At 60.6% G+C, this 16,788-nt stretch overlaps 1 protein-coding gene and 1 long non-coding RNA gene across 7 annotated transcripts; one reads left to right on the top strand and one right to left on the bottom strand.

Annotated features, from left to right (window-relative positions):
• Positions 1–2,612: 2,612 nt before the first annotated feature.
• Positions 2,613–10,634, bottom strand: SLC48A1 (solute carrier family 48 member 1). 4 transcript variants are annotated; one of them, XM_050983745.1, is made up of 3 exons: positions 10,044–10,634; positions 4,823–4,943; positions 2,613–3,574 (listed from the first exon to the last, which is right to left on the bottom strand). In XM_050983745.1, the coding sequence occupies exons 1-3, from the start codon at positions 10,506–10,508 to the stop codon at positions 3,438–3,440; spliced, it is 723 nt and encodes a 240-aa protein (XP_050839702.1). In that variant the 5' UTR covers positions 10,509–10,634; the 3' UTR covers positions 2,613–3,437. The 4 variants fall into 4 exon arrangements, with proteins under 4 accessions (XP_050839702.1, XP_050839701.1, XP_050839704.1 ...); XM_050983744.1 differs by having other exon boundaries at positions 4,823–4,990; positions 10,082–10,595; XM_050983747.1 differs by having other exon boundaries at positions 10,082–10,329.
• A 109-nt stretch (positions 10,635–10,743) lies between these two features.
• LOC127060456 (uncharacterized) lies at positions 10,744–14,164 on the top strand. Of its 3 annotated transcripts, none has more exons than XR_007779557.1 (3): positions 10,744–12,202; positions 12,650–12,742; positions 13,905–14,164. It is a non-coding gene; the product is annotated as an uncharacterized LOC127060456 (long non-coding RNA). The 3 variants fall into 3 exon arrangements; XR_007779555.1 differs by having other exon boundaries at positions 13,712–14,164; XR_007779556.1 differs by lacking the exon at positions 13,905–14,164 and adding an exon at positions 12,836–12,971.
• Positions 14,165–16,788: the final 2,624 nt, after the last annotated feature.

Here is a 16,788-nt window from a genome sequence, read left to right as displayed (position 1 = left end):
AGCCCCTGGCTCCGTCCCAGCTCCCCCAGCTCCGGTGAGTTCATCCCGACACCAGAACTGCTCCGCTGGGATCTTTCATCCCAGAGCTGCTCTCACCCAGAGCCCGGCTGGAGCACGAGGGTTCCCTGGGGAGTGGCAGCAGGACTGGGCTCGTGTCCGTGTGTCCGGCGCTCTCCCAGCTGGACACGGCCCCGGGAGCCAGGACACTCCTTTGGGATCCCCGGCTCCAGCCCCAAGCTCTTCCTCAGGGACTCCTCAGATCCTCAGGATGCCGTGAGGGAGGTGGAATTTGGGGGATTTTCTGATTTTTCCCAGCTGGGGAACAAAGGGCAAATCCAGGCTGAGCCAGTGCTGTGTCCAGGAGCAGGGACACCAGGTGTGGTGACATCCCCGTGTCCTGGAAGGTTTGGGACACGCTCCTGTCCGTGCTGTGCACTTCATCCTGGCTCCAACTCCCAGGGAATGGCACAGACTGCCAGGGGAAGGATTCCCCTGGGAACAGCGACCTGCAGTCCCTCAGGGTCTGTCCCCAAGCCCAGACCCTCCTGCAGGTCCCTCAGGGTCTGTCCCCAAGCCCAGACCCTCCTGCAGGTCCCTCAGGGTCTGTCCCCCAGCCCAGACCCTCCTGCAGGTCCCTCAGGGTCTGTCCCCCAAGCCCAGACCCTCCTGCAGGTCCCCCCAGGTCTGTCCCCCAGCCCAGACCATCCTGCAGGTCCCCCCGGTCTGTCCCCCAGCCCAGACCATCCTGCAGTCCCTCAGGGTCTGTCCCCACCCAGACCTCCTGAGGTCCCCCGGGTCTGTCCCCCAGCCCAGACCCTCCTGCAGGCCCCAGTCTTCCCCCGCCCAGCCTCCTGCAGGTCCCCCCAGGTCTGTCCCCCAGCCCAGACCCTCCTGCAGGTCCCCCCAGGTCTGTCCCCCAGCCCAGACCCTCCTGCAGGTCCCCCCAGGTCTGTCCCCCAGCCCAGACCCTCCTGCAGTCCCCCTGGGTCTGTCCCCAGCCCTACCCCCTGCAGTCCCTCAGGTCTGTCCACCCAGCCGTCCCCAAGCCACACACCCTCTGGAAGCCCCAGGACCCCTCTGCTGCAGCCCCAGAGCCACGCTGGGGACACCCAGCCAGGATTTGTGTCCCTGCACACGAGGACAGTGTCCCCAGCACTCCCCTCCCCCCCGAGCCACCTGGAGGGTCCCCAGCCCCACGAGGCTCATCCGGAGCCTTTGAGGCGCCGCTTCCGCCCTCGCCACATCTTGAGAGCAGATTGGGGAAATGCAAAAAACCTGTGATTCCCTCTGGGTGCCTTGGAATCCCTCCACAGGCAGGAAAAGTGGGACTGGGGCCACTGCCGGACCCCGGGGAGGTGCTGAGACCCCCCCAGTGGGTCCCAGTGGGAGCCACGAGGGCCCTCCACGACCCTAAATGCCCCCCCAAAATCCAGCAGAGGCTCCCCAGCTCCTGAAGATTCCTCAGGATGCCCAGCACCAAGGAGTGAGGAATGCTGCTAAGGGAAAAATGGGCAATTCCATGAAAAACGGGGCTGGGAAAGGCTGGGGCAGCCAGAGAATGGGACACGGTGGCTGGGCCTTTGTGGGGGCTGTGGGGGACAAGGGGTCAGGGCGAGGGGTGCGTTTGAGTCTCCTGGGAAATCTTTGGAGCCACCAGGACCTCTGTCCTCTCCAGTCCCAGTGCCAGGGGACGGGAATTCCAGCTGGGATCCTTCCCTCACTCCAGAGCTGGGTCCTTGTGGGGGCTTGGGTCACCTCTGCAGGGCCACACTGAGCTCCTTGGTGACCCCTGGGCACAGGGATGTCACTGTTTTGGGTGTCCCAGGTGGTTTTGGGGTGTCCCAGGCGGGTTTGGGGTGTCCAAGGCGGGTTTGGGTGTCCCAGGCGGTTTTGGGGTGTCCCAGGCGGTTTTGGGGTGTCCCAGGCGGGTTTTGGGTGTCCCAGGTGGTTTTGGGGTGTCCCAGGCGGTTTTGGGGTGTCCCAGGTGGTTTGGGTGTCCCAGGCGGATTTGGGGTGTCCCAGGTGGTTTGGGGTGTCCCAGGCGGGTTTGGGGTGTCCCAGGTGGTTTTGGGTGTCCCAGGTGGTTTTGGGGTGTCCCAGGTGGGTTTGGGGTGTCCCAGGCGGGTTTGGGGTGTCCCAGGCGGGTTTGGGATGTCCCAGGTGGTTTTGGGGTGTCCCAGGCGGTTTTGGGGTCTCGGTGGGCCCCCCCAGCCTGGGCTGTGCCACTGCCGCCCTCTGGCGGCTCCTGCAGGTGCTGCACTCGCTGTCCCCGGGGTGTCCCCGGGGTGTCCCCTCCCCTGGACCCCATCCCATGGTCAGTAATGGGACTGGGATGGGGTTGGAATTGGGAATTCACTCGGGGCTGACCCCAAAGCCCCCCTGAAGCCCCCCCGCCCCTTGCCCGTTTCCAAAGAAAAGGGATGGAATCATCACCACTTCCCCAAAATCCCTTCGGGCTGAAATCCCCGAATCCCAAGGGATTCCTGAGGGGAAACTCCACCTCAGACTCCCTGTGGATGAGGAAGGGAGGGGTCAAACACTCCCCATCACCCCGAGAGGTGCCATTCCCAGCCATCCTTCCCAGGATCCCAGGGAACTGCAGTGCACCAGGCTGGTGAGGGAGGGCTGTATTTGTGGTGGTGGCACAGGGTGACAGCAAGGGTGGCACCGACCCCGGCACCCCGAGGTGCAAACCAGGAGGAATCCATGTAAAAATAGAGGGAATATTTACACACAGCATCCTTTAAAAAGCTGGGATGTGAGGTGGGAACTCCAGGCTAGAACAAGGCCCAGGGGCTGGGTTTAGGGACTCCAGCACGTCCCAGCCTCACCCCAAAGCTGCTCCTCAATCCATGGGGCCACCTGAGCAGCCTGTGTCCCCTCTCCTCTCCTCCTGCTTCCACAAAAACATTTTTCCCTGTTTTTTCCCCAGGATCCTCTCCCTGAGGCTTAGGCAGGTCAGGCCCTGCCCCCCTTTCCCTACACCTGCTGCAGCTTCAAGCAGTAAATACAGAATTTATGGTTAAAGATGGGACCCCATTCCTTCTGAAAACCAGGAGCAGCATTCCCAGCCCTGGGAGCTTTGGGATGAGCTTTGGGATGAGCTGTGCTCCTCTGCTGCCCCCAAACCCCAAAGCCCTGGAGAGCCAGAACCTGGCTGGGAGCTCAGCCGGGCCCTTCCACGGAGCAGAGAGGGGACAAAGGAGCAGAGAGGTGACACGGGAGCGGGGCAGTGACAAAGGTGGGGACTGTCACCCCTTTGGCAGCACGGAGGGCTCGGGGAGCCCCTCCCTCCCTCCCTCCCTCCTCCCAGAACGAGCAGCGATGAGTGAGGAAAAGCCAGCAGGAAAAGCCCCTCTGTGCGGACGGACAGACGGACAGACAGCCGGCCCCGGGAGGGGCTCCTGCCCCGTGCAGCCCCTCACCCTGCCGGGGGCTCAGAAGTCGCTGAGGATGCTGATGTCGGCGAACTCGGCGCGGTACCGGTGCGAGTAGAGGCTCAGCAGCAGCGCCCACTTGAGCGCCATGAAGCTCCACACGCAGGACAGGTAATAGCTCCGGGGGTCAGTCAGGGCTGCAGGGGGAAAAATGGGATGGGAGGGAATTCAGGGGGAATCCCAGCCCTGGGGAGAGCAGGACAGGTAACAGCTCCGGGGGTCAGTCAGGGCTGCAGGGGGGAAAAACGGGATGGGAGGGAATTCAGGGGGAATCCCAGCCCTGGGGAGAGCAGGACAGGTAACAGCTCCGGGGGTCAGTCAGGGCTGCAGGGGGGGGAAAAATGGGATGGGAGGGAATTCTGGGAGGGAATTCAGGGGGAATCCCAGCCCCGGGGAGCATGGCACAGCCCTGAGGGGATTCCCTGCCAGGGACGGCTTCTGCGGCCCTGCCACCCCCACCCCGAACTCAACTGGCTAGGGGTGGGACTTGGGGGATTCCTGGATTTGGGGGGGTTCTGGGATTTGGGGGGGTTCTGGGATTTGGGGGATTCCTGGAATTGGGGGATTCCTGGGATTTGGGGGGATTCCTGGATCATGGGGGTCCCTGGATTTGTGGGGATCTCTGGATCGTGGGGTCCCTGGATTGTGGGGGTCCCTGGGTTTCCCTAGAAATTGCGGGGATAAGACTTTCCCTAAAATCCCCAGTTTTCTCCCCAAGCAGTTTTCCAAGAAAGGCAGGGAGGGGAAATGTTTGGTTTTCCTTTCATATCTGTATTTTTAAGGATTTCACAGGGGGATTTGCATCCCTTTGCAGCAGGAAAACTCCCCGGGGAGTTCTTCGGGCTGAGCCAGGGGATGTTTTTAGGGCTGTGACCCCACACGGCTTCTCCACCCCGCCAGGACAACCCCGGGGGCTCCTGAGCAAACAACAACCACGGAAAACCTCCGAGAAAGCACCCCCAAGGGTTCTCCCTTTGGTCTGGGGCCAAGGGAATCACGGCAGGGATCTGGAGCCATTCCTTAGGGAACCTTCAGGGGTTTGGAGCTGGGAATGCTGAGTCAGGGCGTGGAGCTGCTCCAAGGAGAAGGGACTCGGCCTTTGCCATGGAAAAGAGGAAATTCCCAGGTTTTGAGGGGGCTTTGTCATGGAAATGAGAAAATTCCCAGGGTTTTTTGAGGGCTTTGTCATGGAAATGAGGAAATTCCCAGGTTTTTGGGGGGAGTTTTGTCATGGAAATGAGGAAATTCCCAGGTTTTTTGGAGGGCTTTGCCATGGAAATGAGGAGATTCCCAGGTGTTTTTGGTGACTCCCCTGCGGACTGTCCCCAGGAGGAGGTGGCAGGAGCAGCCCCAGCCCGGCTCTGTCCCCAGCCCTCGGTACTCACACTGGTGCTGGGTGATGGCCAGGGCCAGGAAGGCGCAGAAGCCCAGCCCGGAGAGGGCAGAGAAGAGGATCCCGACGGACAGGAAGAACCTCAGCCCTTTTAACCAGGTCCTCCAGTAATCCTGCAGGTACATCACATGCGTGATTAGGGCCCAGAGCGCCAGCACACCTGTCCAGGTGACATCAGGGACATCAGAACAGCACCCACAGACAGGTAAAACACAGCCCAACCCCCCCAAAACAGCTGGGAACAGCTGGGAACAGCAGCACACCTGCCCAGGTGACAGCAGGGACATCACAGCCCCCCCTGCCCACGTTCCCTGCCCAGGACAGGCTGGGTTCCCACCCCCACGAGCAATCCCCCCGAGCTGGGGCAGGGATTTGGAGTGGGGCAGATCCCACGGCCAGAACTGCAGAGTCATCACACCCCAAACGTGCCAGGGTCTGGTGACAGAGCTGAGCCCTCCAGTTCCCCAAAATCCACCTCCCCCACTTCCTGCTGCCCGGGTTCCAGCACTTTTGAGCCACTTTTCAGACAGAAATGGGGAACTTGGGGTTTGGAGTCAGCAGAAAGCTGCTCCCAGCTGAGCCTGCCCGGATGACTCAGCAGAACTGCCCGGAATGCTGAGTCAAGGTTTGCTGTTCCCACCCCGACATCAGCACCAGAGTCCCTCGAGTTCCCCTGACCTCGACCCAAACCCTGCCCAATTCTAATCCAAATCCTGACCCAAACCCTGACCCAAACCCTGATCCAATTCCAATCCAAACCTGACCCAAACCCTGATCCAAACCCTGCCCAATTCTAACCCTAACCCTGACCCAAACCCTGCCCAATTCTAATCCAAATCCTGACCCAAACCCTGACCCAAACCCTGCCCAATTCTAATCCAAATCCTGACCCAAACCCTGATCCAATTCCAATCCAAACCCTGATCCAAACCCTGCTCCAATTCTAATCCAAATCCCTGACCCAAACCCTGATCCAATTCCAATCCAAACCTGACCCAAACCCTGATCCAAACCCTGCCCAATTCTAATCCAAATCCTGATCCAATCCTTGATCCAATCCCTGATCCAATTCCAATCCAACTCCTGATCCAATCCCAATCCAAACCTGACCCATACCCTGATCCCAGCCCTAACCCAAGCCCCAGTCCAAACCCTGACCCAAACCTGATCCAATCTCTGATCCAAGCCCTGGCCCAGCTCTCCAGAGGCAGCTCTGGGCCAAAACATCACCTGAAAAGCTCAGGGATTGAAACCGTTTTTGGTGGGAAATGAAATAGAAGTTGTGACTTTTGAAAGCTGGGGGAGACAGGCTGCAGGAGCTGCAGCTTTCAGCCCAGGACTGCCCCAAATCCAGCCCTCCTGTCCCCAAAGCACCTCGTCCCTAAAGCCTGAGCCAGGGCTCAAAGCCCCGGAGCAGCAGCAGAGCCTGGACAGCTCCAGCCCCACCCAAACCCTCCATAAAACACAAATCCCTGCGGATTTACCCCAAAGCCCTGGAGCAGGAGCTGCTCATCAGACACAACCCAGGATTTCCAGCAGGGAATCCAACCCAGATTATCCCAGGACACAGAAAAGGGAACAAGCTGGCAGGTACCAGGGCAAGACCAGCTCCGGGCTAAAACAAACACAAAGGAGCTGAAACAAACCCCAGCAGCTCAAAGCAGGGCTGGGGAACGATTCCCCCCTCAGACACAAATACCTGGGTAATCTCTGGGCTGTGTGAGCCAAGGGAAAACAACTTTCCCTCTCTGCAAACATCCAAACAAAAACTGGGACAAACACAAGGTTTTGTCAGCCCTGCTCCTCCTGGAGGGATCCTTCAGTCCCAGAGGAGTTTTTTTGTTCCATGTGTCCTCCATGGGGTAAAACAACAAATCTGCAGCAGAGGCCAAAAAAAATCCCCCAACAAACAGAAAAAATTCAGGTTTATTCTGCAAGGAGCCCCCTGACTCCAGCATTCCTGCAAGGAGCATCCTGATTCCAGCTCCAAATGTGTGGAGATGGCAAAGAAAATGGGAGTGAACATGAAAATAACAACAAAAACTCCCTGAAAATGGGGACCAATTCCAAGACTGGGTTTTTTTCTATGTGTTTACAAAGCCTTCAGTCCTTTTCCAGCTAAACAATCCCCTTTTATCCACTCCAGCTGCAGCATCAGCTGGAAGGAGCTGAAATCCCCACTCCAAGAGGAGCTGGAGCTTTGCCAAGCGAAATTTTGCCATTTCCAAGTTTGCCAAACTTTGCCTCCCCTGGGGGAACCCGGGAGCCTCAGCTGGGCTTGGAACGGGTCAGAAATGGGATTTCCCTGCCAAAACTGCTGGGAGATATTTGAGGAAAACAGCTCTGGAAGGAGAGGAACCTTTGGAATATTCTGTGTTGTACCAGAGCCCAGGTCAGCTCCCACTCCTCCCATTTCCCAGGGGCTTTTAAAACTCTCCAAGAGTCTCCCAAGCCCCTGAGACTGGGTGGAAATGGAATTAAACCCCTGGGACAAAAGGGGTTGAATTTCATTCATTCCAGCCCCAGCATCGTTTTCCCTCCAAGGCACTTCATTCCCTGTAAATAACAGGGAATTAGTGAAATTTAGGGCTGGTTCCCAAGCAGGAAAGGTTCTCTGGGAGATAAGGGAAAAATCAACAAACTGATTGCAGACACAGAGCTGGAGACCCCTCGAACCAGGAGGGATTCTTCCAGCCAGGAAGCCTGTGGATAAACATCTTTAAACACAGATCCAAAGGCACAGCAGAGGCACTAAAAACGAGATAAACACAGACCCACAGGCAGAGCTTGGCTTAATCAGGGCACTTGGAGGAGGACCTGTAAATTCTGCTGTCAAAATTCCTCTGTCAAAATTCCTCCCTGAGCAAAAACACAGCAGAAAATACCCTCATCTGCTCTTTCTCCTGCATTTCTGGTTTAAGACCCCCCCAGATTGGTGACACCCAGCACAGCAAAGTGTAGGAATTCTCTGCTGAATCCCAGCTCCAGCTGGAATTAAAAGCTTTGTTTCTTTTTTCCTTTTTTCTTTTTTCTTTTTTTTTTTTTTTTTGAGGGAGAGGAAGCAGAGACAAGCCCAGCCACGCACCTCACCCTTGGATCCTTTCTAAATTTCAACTTCTACTGTTCCTCTGGCAGGAATTCAGCCAGGGAAGCCCTGGAGCTGCAGGACTCTGTCCTGCTCCACCCCAATCACTAACCCAGGGCCACAAAGCCCCAAATCCCACAGATTTCTGGGCACATCGGGTGCAGTTTTACCCCTGAAACCCAAACCCCTCTTCCAGAGGCTCTGCTTCCAGCATCTGGGGAAATCAGGAGGATTTCTTTGCTCCCCTGAAAACTTCAGCCCCAAGGAAGGGGAATCGTCAGCCCCATTGCTGCTCTGAGACCCCCTCAGCCCTGACACCCCCATAGCCCTGACACCCCCTCAGCCCTGACACCCCCTCAGCCCTGACACCCCCATAGCCCTGACACCCCCATAGCCCTGACACCCCCTTAGCCCTGACACCCCCCATAGCCCTGACACCCCCTCAGCCCTGACACCCCCATAGCCCTGACACCCCCTCAGCCCTGACACCCCCTCAGCCCTGACACCCCCTTAGCCCTGACACCCCCTCAGCCCTGACACCCCCATAGCTCTGACACCCCTCACCCCTGACACCCCCTCACCCCTGACACCCCCATAGCCCTGACACCCCCATAGCTCTGACACCCCCTCATCCCTGACACCCCCATAGCCCTGACACCCCCATAGCCCTGACACCCCCATAGCTCTGACACCCCCATAGCCCTGACACCCCCATAGCTCTGACACCCCCTCACCCCTGACACCCCCTCAGCCCTGACACCACCCTCACCCCTGACACCCCCATAGCTCTGACACCCCCCTCACCCCTGACACCCCCTCAGCCCTGACACCCCCATAGCTCTGACACCCCCTCACCCCTGACACCCCATAGCTCTGACAACCCCCTCAGCCCTGACACCCCCATAGCTCTGACACCCCCTCAGTCCTGACACCCCCATAGCTCTGACACCCCCTCAGCCCTGACACCCCCATAGCCCTGACACCCCCTCAGCCCTGACACCCCCATAGCTCTGACACCCCCTCAGCCCTGACACCCCCATAGCCCTGACACCCCCTCACCCTGACACCCCCATAGCCCTGACACCCCATAGCCCTGACACCCCTCAGCCCTGACACCCCCATAGCCCTGACACCCCCATAGCCCTGACACCCCCTCAGCCCTGACACCCCCATAGCTCTGACACCCCCCAACTGCTGCCCTGACACTCCCTCAAATGCCCCCTCAGCCCTGAGATCCCCTCTCAAACCTCCCCTCAGCCATGGGGAAGGGGCTCCTCGGCCCCACTGTCACCCTCAGTCCCCCCTCACACCCCTCATGGCTGAGGAAGGGGCTCCTAACAGCCCTCACAGCCCCCTCAGCCATGGGGAAGGGGCTCCTCACTCCCGCCTCAGCCCTCACACCCCTAATGGATGAGAAAAAGGCTCCTCAGCCCTCACAGCCCCCTCAGGAATGAGGAAGGGGCTCCCCTCACCCCCTCAGCCATGGGGAAGGGGCTCCTCTCACCCCTCACTCCCCTCCCGGCTGAGGAAGGGGCTCCTCGGCCCCACCGCCGCCCTGACCCGCTCCCTCAAGCCCAGCCCCGATCCCCTCCCTCACGCCGACCCCGCTCAGCCCTCCCGGCCCGGCCCGGTGCCCCCTCGCCCCCGGGGCCGTACCCGAGAGCCCTCCCGGCCCGGTGCCCCCGGGGCCGTACCCGAGAGCCCTCCCGGCCCGGCCCGGTGCCCCCCGGGGCCGTACCCGAGAGCCCTCCCGGCCCGGTGCCCCCGGGGCCGTACCCGAGAGCCCTCCCGGCCCGGTGCCCCCGGGGCCGTACCCGAGAGCCCTCCCGGCCCGGCCCGGTGCCCCCCGGGGCCGTACCCGAGAGCCCTCCCGGCCCGGCCCGGTGCCCCCGGGGCCGTACCCGAGAGCCCTCCCGGCCCGGCCCGGTGCCCCGGGGCCGTACCCGAGAGCCCTCCCGGCCCGGCCTGGTGCCCCCTCGCCCCCGGGGCCGTACCCGAGAGCCATCCCGGCCCGGCCGGTGCCCCCTCGCCCCGGGGCGTAACCGAGAGCCCTCCCGGCCCGGCACCGGTGCCCCCGGGGCCGTACCCGAGAGCCCTCCCGGCCGGCCCGGTGCCCCCGGAGCCGTACCCGAGAGCCCTCCCGGCCCGGTGCCCCCGGGGCCGTACCCGAGAGCCCTCCCGGCCCGGCCCGGTGCCCCCCGGAGCCGTACCCGAGAGCCCTCCGGCCGCAGCCGTGCCGGGCTGGCGCAGCGCGGGCACCACGCTCCAGGCGCAGAAGGCCGAGAGGCCGCTCAGGGCACCGAAGGACGCGTAGGCGAGACGGAGCGCCAGGGCCCCGCTCAGCGCCATGGCGGCCTCGGCGCCGCCCGCCCACGGCACCGCGACACGCCCCGGCAACGGCAACGGCGACGGGACACGCCCCGGGACACGGGAACGGGGACGGGACACGGGAACGGCTCACGGGAACGGGACACGCCCCGGGAACGGGACAGTCCCTGGGACGCGGCACCGGGACACGGGAACAGGACACGCCTCGGGACAGGGACACTCCCCGGGACACGGTACCGGGACACGGCACCGTACACCGGGACATGGACACGCCCACAGGCACCGGGACACGCCCCCACACACCGGGACCCTGACCGGGACACGCCCACAGACACGGGGACACGCCCACAGACACCGGGACCCTGACCGGGACACGCCCACAGACACCGGGACACGCCCCCGGTCTCGCCCCGTCCCAGCGCGCCCCCTGGCGGGCAGGAGGACCGAGGAGGGGACACCGGGGGGACACGGGGGGACACTGAGAACACGGGGGCGTGGGGACACCGCGGGGGGACACGGGGGGAAAACACCGGGGGGACACGGGGAGACACTGAGAACACGGCGGCGTGGGGACACCGCGGGGGGACACGGGGGGAAAACACCGGGGGGACACGGGGGGACACTGAGAACACGGCGGCGTGGGGACACCGCGGGGGGACACGGGGGGAAAACACCGGGGGGGGACACGGGGGGACACTGAGAACACGGCGGCGTGGGGACCCCGCGGGGGACACGGGGAGAAAACACCGGGGGGACACCGGGAGCGTGTGGCGTTGGGGACATCTCCGAGTGGCTTTCGCTTCCCCGCGGCCCAACCTGTGGGATTGCGGTCTGGGGACACCTCATCAAAATCCTCAAAGACTCTTTGGGGCTTTTCCGTTCCCTTTTCTCCCTTCCCCTTTTTTATTTATTTATTTTTTAACATTCTTCCCCTTTCTGAGCCCTTGGCTGGGTCCGGCTCTGCTTCATCCGCGGGGACAGAAATTTCCAGCGAGGATTGGGGTGAAAATGGGATTTTCCCACTATTTCCATCATTAATTGATTATCCTGCCAGCGCCACGGGGACAGAGGCGCTCCCCGGGGCTGGGAATTCGGCTTTTCCCGAAGCTCGGCGGGGCTGCTCTAGATGGCAGCAGCCTCCTTCCCTTCCCCGAGCCATTCCCCGCTCTTCATCCTCCTCCTCCTCCTCCTCCCTCTCCCTTCCCCCCTCTCCATCCATGCCTGGGTGTCCCCCCGTGCAGTTCAGGTTTGGGGGGTTGGACAGGGCCTGGAGCGCCCTGGCACGGCAGAATTGTCCCTGTCCTTGGAACGGGACAAGGTTCCTGCTCCTCCACCCAGCCCGCAGCTCCCACCCTGCTGAGGGACCCAAAATTCCCCCCAGTCTGACCCACAATTCCCCCCAGTCTGACCCAAAATTCCCCCCAGTCTGACCCAAAACTCGGTGGAATCCCAAAATCCCAGTGACACCCTACAACCAGGTGACACTCTATAAACCCAATGACACCCCAAAAACCCGGTGAAATCCCCCAAACCTGGTGAAATACCAAAAACCCAGTGACATCCCAAAAACCCGCTGAAATCCCAAAACCCAGTGAAACCCCAAAAACTCCGTTAAACCCCAAAAACCCCGGTGAAACCCCAAAAACTCCGTTAAACCCCAAAAACCCCAGTGAAACCCCAAACCCCCGGCTGTCCTTGCCCAAGGACTCGCAGCTCCCGCCCCGCCGGGAGCGATTTTGAGCGTGAAAACCTCGAGAGCAGCCAAGCGAAAATCGCATTTCCTGCAGCGGCTGCGGGAGGAGGGAGCGGCGGGAGCGGCGGGAGCGGAGGGAGCGGCGGGAGCGGAGCAGCGGCGGGAGCGGCGGGAGCGGCGGGAGAGGAGGGAGCGGAGCAGCGGCGGGAGCGGCGGAGGGAGCGGAGCGAACGGCGGGAGCGGAGCAGCGGCGTCAGCAGCGCCAGGTGAGATCAGCCCCGGCCGGCCCCGCTCTCCGCCCCACGCCCAATCCCCCGGGAATGCGGGGCCGGTTTGGGCATCCCGGCCCTGCTGACTCTGCCCGAGCCTGGGAGATGCTGGGGGTGATTTTTGTGCGGGTGGGAAACGGCTCAGGGCTGGGGAGGAGCCAAGTCTGGGGTGTGTTTTGATTTTTGGGTTTTTTTTAAATTCTTTTTTGGGGGAGATTAATTTTTTGGTCATTTGGGTTTCTTTCAGGGTGGGTTTTTTTGTTTTTCTTGGGGTTTTTTTTTTTTTTTTGGTTGGTTTGATTTTGGGGTTTTTTTTAAATTATTTTTTTATATTTTGGTTGGTTGGCTGGTTGGGTTTTTGTGGGGCTCTTTTGGTTTTTCAGTTCGGTTTTTTGGTTTTTGGGGTTTTGGTTTCACTTTTTGGCCCAAAATTGGCTTCCTCAGCACTGCCCACCCCAGGCAGCAGCTCCAGGTGACACCTGGACATTCCAGAGGTGGAGGGGATGGAAGTGAGCACAAGAAGAGGAGGAACTCCAGGTGGGAACAGCGACGTTCCTGCTCCTCCACCCCAACCCAGACCAGCAGCTTCACCCGTTTCTTTCACTTTTTGACCCAAAATTTGCTCCCCAGCCCCTTGGCACTGCCTGCCTCAGGCAGCAGCTCCAGGTGACACCTGAGGTGACACCTGAGGGACACCTGAGGGACACCTGAGGCACACCTGGATCTCCCGGGCCGTGGACCTTGGCCCCGCTCCCCAGCACCTGCCCGGAGCCTTCCCGGTTATCGCTCCTGCCCGAGCCTCGGCAGCAGCTGGGAAACAGCCGGATCGACAGGATGAGGGATCCTTCCTCCTCCTCCCTCCTCCTCCTCCCTCCCGGGGCTGGAGCTGGGAACAAAAGGAGGAAAATCAGCCGGGATGGGGTGGGACAGCCCTGCTCCTTCCGAGAACAGCCCCGAGCTCCCTGCCGGGGTTTGGCCTCGGGGCCGTTTTGGTTTCCCCTGGTAAAGGAACATTCCAGCCGGGGAAGGACTGGGATTGAGAGCCCAGGAATGCCAAAGGCCCAACGGGGAAAGGAAAAAGGAAAAGCTGAGGGAATGGGGAGGTCCCGGCTCGTCCTGGTGTGAGGAATGGTCACAAATCCCACCTTTGGGAAAAACAGATCCCACCTCTGGGAAAACCAAATCCCACCTTTGGGAAAAACAGATCCCACCTCTAGGAAAACCAAATCCCACCTTTGGGAAAAACAGATCCCACCTCTGGGAAAAAGAAACAAATTCCCTCTTTGGGAAAAAGAAACAAGTCCCATCTTTGGGAGAAAGAAACAAATACCACCCCTAGGAAAACCAAATCCCACCTTTGGGAAAACCAAATCCCGCCTCTGGGGAAAACACTGCTTTTCTTTCTCCCCTCTCTGGGTTACTGGTGGGACTCAGTGACCTTAGCAGGCTTTTCCAACCTGAACAATTCCACTTTTTCCACTTTTCCACGACTCTCTGGACGCTCAGCTCTTGCTGGAGTCGGATCTGAGGCGCCTGCAGCTCCTCGGAGACGCAGATCTGGGAATTGTTTCAGGAAGAAGCCGAGCGGGCACGGGAAGACCGGGAGAACAAGACACATCACGTTCCCCAGATGATAATGAGGGAATGAAATTAAACCACCTGGGAGACCAAAACTCTCCTTCCTTCCTTCCTTCCTCAGGAGCAGCTTCCCCTCCTCGGCAGCGATTCCTGCCGGAGCCGTCACCCGCGGGCGATCCAGAAATGAATCACGCCGGGAACGGGGGAAGGCGGCTCGGATCATTCCTAAAGCTGCTGTTCCAACCCCATAAAACCCCGCGCAACAACAAGGGGCATCCCATCATTCGTGTTAATTCCGGAATTGCTGCTAATTCCGGCCCAATTAGGAGATAAAGCACGGCGCTGGAGACGCTTATTAAATTACAAATCATCCCGGCTAAATCCGAGGATTATTTAACACCGAGGGTCGGGGAAACCGCGCCGGAATAACGCTGGCAGGGCAGCGGGGGCGTTAATCAAAGTAATGAAAACATAAATTAGGGGAGGCCGGGCCAATAAACAGGGAATAAATAGGGTTGGAGGGAGAGAAACACATAAAGCAGCAGCATTGAAGGTAAACCCGCGGTGCTTGGAGCGCTGTAAATTCCCAGCCGTTTTCCCCAGGATTGGATTTCCGGCGCTGATTTGTGGCCGTGTCCCGGCCAAGCGGGGAGATGATAAATACGGGGATTTCTGCACCCCCAGCTGCCAGCCAAACCCTCCTGGGGGACACCCAGAGCTCCCAGGCCCCTCCTGGAATCTCTGCCGTGCCCAGGGACGAGACCCGGCCGCTCGTTCCCAGGAAACGGAGCCAAAATAGGGGATGGAGTGAAAATATTGGGATTTAACTCGGATTTCACTCCGCTCTACCTTTGGTGGAGGCAAGGGATGGGGGCAAGGTCAGATGGATCTGCAACTGCACTTTGGGATTTGGGAGCAGGGTCAGATGGATCTGCAACTGCACTTTGGGATTTGGGAGCAGGGTCGGCGTTTGCTGCCCTATGGATCTGCAAATCCACGTTAGGATTTGGGATTTCTGGAAGAGATTCCTGCCAGGAGGGCCCGAAATGCCCCTGAGCCAGCGGCGCTCGGCAGGGACCCGGCGGGAATTAATGATTGTCCGAGCGGAGCCGAGCGAGCGGGGCTGGAGCAGCGATAAGAGGTTGATAAGGCAGAGCCGGCGGGCAGGAGCGGGTGCACCGGGCGATCCAGAGCCGGGAACAGCCGGAGCGGCCCCGGGAACGGCCGGGATCGGTGACCCCGCACAGGCACCGGGAATGGCCGGGATCGGTGACCCCGCACCGGGAATGGCTGGATCGGTGACCGTGCACCAGGAATGGCCAGGATCGGTGACCCCGCACTGGCACCGGGCACTGCTGGGATCGGTGACCCCGCACCGGCACTGGGAATGGCCGGGATCGGTGACCCCGCACCGGGAATGGCCAGGATCGGTGACCGTGCACCAGGAATGGCCAGGATCGGTGACCCCGCACCGGGAATGGCTGGGATCGGTGACCGTGCACCAGGAATGGCCAGGATCGGTGACCCCGCACCGGCACCGGGCACGGCCGGGATCGGTGACCGCGCACCGGATTGGATTTGGATGGGATGGGATGGGACTGGGAATGGGATAAAATAGGATAGGGTGGGATCAAATGGAATGTGATAGGATGGGATGGGACTGGGATAGAATGGGCCTGGAGTGGGGTGCTGGAAGCCTCATCCCAAGGAGGAGCCGCCCGCGGGCCGGGGCAGGTGCCTCCCCTCTCCTGGGGCTGCCGGGGTGGGGCTGCCCGGGCTCCGCTGCCTTCCTCGGCCCTCTTCCTCCTTCCCTTAATGAGCTCTGATTAATGAGCTCTGATTTGCATGGGGACGTGTCTGTGCAGGCCGGGATCTGGGCCCATCCGAGGGGAGCCTGGCTGGGGGAACCCCGGGAGCAGCTCCTGGGGAGGGGGGACTCCAGCCCGGGGGGGTTCCGGGGGTCCTGGAGCCTCCGGGAATCCCTGGAAAAGGGTCCTTGGCCTCCAGAGGCAGAGGGGGAGAGGGGGAGGAAGGATCAGGGTCTGTCCCTGACCCGCTGCTCAAGGATGTGCTCAAGGGAGGCCCCATCCCGGAGGGGACACCGGCGTGACCCCCAGAGCCCCGGAGGGACAGATTTGGGGACCCTGGTGTGACCCCTGGAGGGACAGATTTGGGGACCCCGGCGTGGCCCCCGGAGCCTCTCAGGTGCCTGGGCAGGAGGGGGAGCAGGGGGGGCTCAAGGCTCTTCCCCAAATTCCTCGAATCCCGCTGATGTTTCCCATCCCTGCTGTAGCTGGGAGTGGGGGCCGATTTAAAGGCAGATTTGGATTTTAATAATTGGGATTTATTTCTGAAGTGAAGGCTCCTTTTGGCAGAAACCCCTTTCCTTTTTTGCCAAAAACCCCGTAAAAGCTCTTCCAGGACTGCTGGGCCCCACCCCAGCTTTGCTCCAGCTGGGGGCTGGGGGCCTCCTCCCCAGTATGAACCATTCCCAGTGTGAACCATTCCCAGTATGAACCGTTCCCAGCATGAGCAACTCCCAGTACAAACCATTCCCAGTGTGAACCATTCCCAGTGTGAACCATTCCCAGTACAATCCACTCCCAGTACAATCCATTCCCAGTATGAACCACTCCCAGTACGAACCATTCCCAGTACAATCCATTCCCAGTACAGATCATTCCCAGTATGAACCATTCCCAGTATGAACCATTCCCAGTGTGAACCATTCCCAGTGTGAACCATTCCCAGTACAATCCATTCCCAGTGTGAACCATTCCCAGTACAATCCATTCCCAGTACGAGCCATTCCCAGTACAAAGCGCCTCCCTCCTCCAGCCTCTCTGGGTCCCCCCCCAGGCTGGGCAGGGCAGGGGAGCCCCCTGTGACCCCCCCAAAGCCCGGGTTTGAGGTGCTCAGGGACTCCTGGAGACCCCCCAGACCCGGTCCCGGGGGGTCCCGGGGGTCCCGGGGGTTCCGGGGGTTCCGGGGGTCGGGGCTGTGCC

The sequence above is a fragment of the Serinus canaria genome, chromosome 25 (genome assembly GCF_022539315.1).
Source record: "Serinus canaria isolate serCan28SL12 chromosome 25, serCan2020, whole genome shotgun sequence".
NCBI lineage: Eukaryota > Metazoa > Chordata > Aves > Passeriformes > Fringillidae > Serinus > Serinus canaria.
Note: the sequence above shows the minus strand (reverse complement) of the source record. Positions and strands in the feature narration are given on the sequence as shown.

Bases quoted from the DNA above. Each gene is read 5' to 3' on its own strand.
- SLC48A1 (XM_050983744.1), bottom strand. From the start codon at position 10,508: ATGTCCCGGTGTACGGTGCCGTGTCCCGGTACCGTGTCCCGGGGAGTG. The intron at 4,991-10,081 runs GTACGGCCCCGG...TCACCTGGACAG, and splicing joins CGGGCCGGGAGGGCTCTCGG to GTGTGCTGGCGCTCTGGGCC. The intron at 3,575-4,822 runs GTGAGTACCGAG...TTCCCCCTGCAG, and splicing joins GGCCATCACCCAGCACCAGT to CCCTGACTGACCCCCGGAGC.